Raw genomic sequence first — 2158 nt, 5'->3', positions numbered from 1 at the left:
TTTTCAAAAAATTTTCAAATTAAATTTAAAAAAGTTTTACAAAAGTGCCAAAGTGCTGAAAAATGATCTTATCTGGGCGTTCCCCCAAGAGAATCTTATCTTAAACACAGGCAAATTTCACTTTCTTTCTTATCATTTAGGATAAATAGAAGAGTAGGCGGAATGTAATTCTACATGCACTTTTGGTTTCTTTGAGCTTCCATCTTCAGATTTACGTGAACTGAAGCACAAATTTTATTGATATGTAGCTGTATCAAATGATCAAACGAACTGAAATTCGCCTGCGTTTAAGATAAGATTCTTGGGGGGAACGCCAATGAATTGGACCCCTCGAAATGGTTTTCGGTGATCAATGATGAGTTTAGTTTAAGTAGTATGAATTAAATTAGTGATGTGAAACCAGGACATACTCTAAAACTCATTCAGCATTACTTTGCTCATACACTACACATACGTTCGCACGCAGCATTTGCTGTATACATGGGCATTTATGTGGTATTTACCGAATTTACTTCGGTTGACGAACTAGCCAACACCAACTCGAGCTGTAGCCAACGGAATCACTGAACCTTTGCCTGTGCTTTCCACCCCCCCCCCCCTTACCAACTAATCACTTCTGGGATTCTCCTTCGTGCAGGAACCATTGACTTTCTCGGCGTCAATAATTACTTTGGGCAGACAATCGCGGCTGCGAAACGACCGGAGCGAGGAAGCGCTCTGACCGACGCGGCGGTGCGAGTGGTTGCCAACGACGTGTTTGGCTCTCATGCTGTCACTGCATTTTCTCAGGTACGGACTGTAACCAATACAGTGGGCAGCAGCCACAGAACTCCGTATTTCGGTTCACAATCTAACGAGCGAAAGTGGTTGCATTCACAGCCAGGCGGACCAATAGAAAGCGTGCGCTTTTGTTTCCAGATGACACCCTGGAGTTTGAAGGAGGCGGCGCTGTGGTGTTGGGCGGAGTACCGCGTCCCCATATTCGTGACGGAGAACGGTTTCATCACAGAGAACAGCGTCGTATCCCTTGACGACAACATCCGCGCTGTTTACCATAGTGTGAGTGAGACTAACCCTCAAGTGGTTTCGGCACCACTCCTGGTAGAAAGCAACTCCAGGTTGCTCATTTCTGATTTCTGCAAACTTTCAGTCTAACATAGCTGCAGAATTGATGCGCAGACTGTACATCCTCTAAAACCAAGTTGGCACCTGTTTGCGCGTTTTTGGACATTGCACCCAGGCACGCTATTTCTAGTAATCATGTCCTTTAATTGGCAGGCCTACATGCGGGAGCTAGTTCGAGGCATCGAAGAAGATGGCGTGCGTGTTCTCGGCTACTTGGCGTGGAGCCTCATAGATCTTTTCGAGTGGGTTCGTCAGTACAAGTACGTTTCCAGTCTTACGCCCGTGAAACATTAAAATTAGGCTAGTATCCTGAGAAGAAAATTCAAAGATTCGTATTATGAAGATAAAATGCTTCATATTATGCTCTCGCTGAATTCACTGTGAAAACCTTAGTTCACATCTCACTAAGAGAAAGTACTGAGTACACTCATCGGCTTTCAGTGCATGCACACTGTTCGAAACAAATTGGTGGCTTGGTCTGCTTGGTGGCCGCTCGCTCTGGAAGCTCTTCCAAGCCTTTCTTCTCTTTGCAGATATTCGTACGGTTTGGTGCACGTGGACTACGCCGGCGGATCGCTGAACCGAACGCTCAAGAAGTCCTCGGCGTTCTTCAAGGAGGTTGGGGAGACGAGGACCATTCCCGAAGTGGCTGCCAGCTCGGCGCGTTTCTCGTCTTCGCTGCTGTCCGTCTTCGCCGGCCTCATTTTACTGAAATGCCTTTAACAGCACCATTTACGTTCACCCGTCAAACTTTATCGCATCTGTTTCTGAATCGTTTCTCATTAAATCTAGTTTTTATAAAACTTAAACCGATTGTTCAATTTATGTTAACCGTTTAATAGAATGAGGAGTGAGTGATGAGGGGTCGGCGCCCGAAGTCGATAGGGAATCACAATTTCGTTAACTGAATACGTACAACTCTAGTGCCCTGAAAAACCAAACGTGGTCTAGGCCACACCAACTGGTGGAGTCATCTAGGCGCCATTTTCGCTGCCGCCCTCGCCGAGGACGTGCCCGTGTCCAGAGCCATGCA

The 2158-nt window shown here is 46.2% G+C and overlaps 1 protein-coding gene across 1 annotated transcript; it reads left to right on the top strand.

Moving 5' to 3' along the window:
- Positions 1-622: 622 nt before the first annotated feature.
- On the top strand, positions 623-1934 carry LOC117645775 (beta-glucosidase 1A-like). Its single transcript, XM_034386176.1, has 4 exons — positions 623-789; positions 919-1059; positions 1279-1385; positions 1659-1934. The coding sequence occupies exons 2-4, from the start codon at positions 919-921 to the stop codon at positions 1846-1848; spliced, it is 438 nt and encodes a 145-aa protein (XP_034242067.1). The 5' UTR covers positions 623-789; the 3' UTR covers positions 1849-1934.
- The last annotated feature ends 224 nt before the right edge of the window (positions 1935-2158 follow it).

The sequence above is a fragment of the Thrips palmi genome, unplaced genomic scaffold, assembly GCF_012932325.1.
Source record: "Thrips palmi isolate BJ-2018 unplaced genomic scaffold, TpBJ-2018v1 HiC_scaffold_19, whole genome shotgun sequence".
NCBI classification, from domain to species: domain Eukaryota; kingdom Metazoa; phylum Arthropoda; class Insecta; order Thysanoptera; family Thripidae; genus Thrips; species Thrips palmi.
This window is presented reverse-complemented; position numbering and strand designations above follow the sequence as displayed.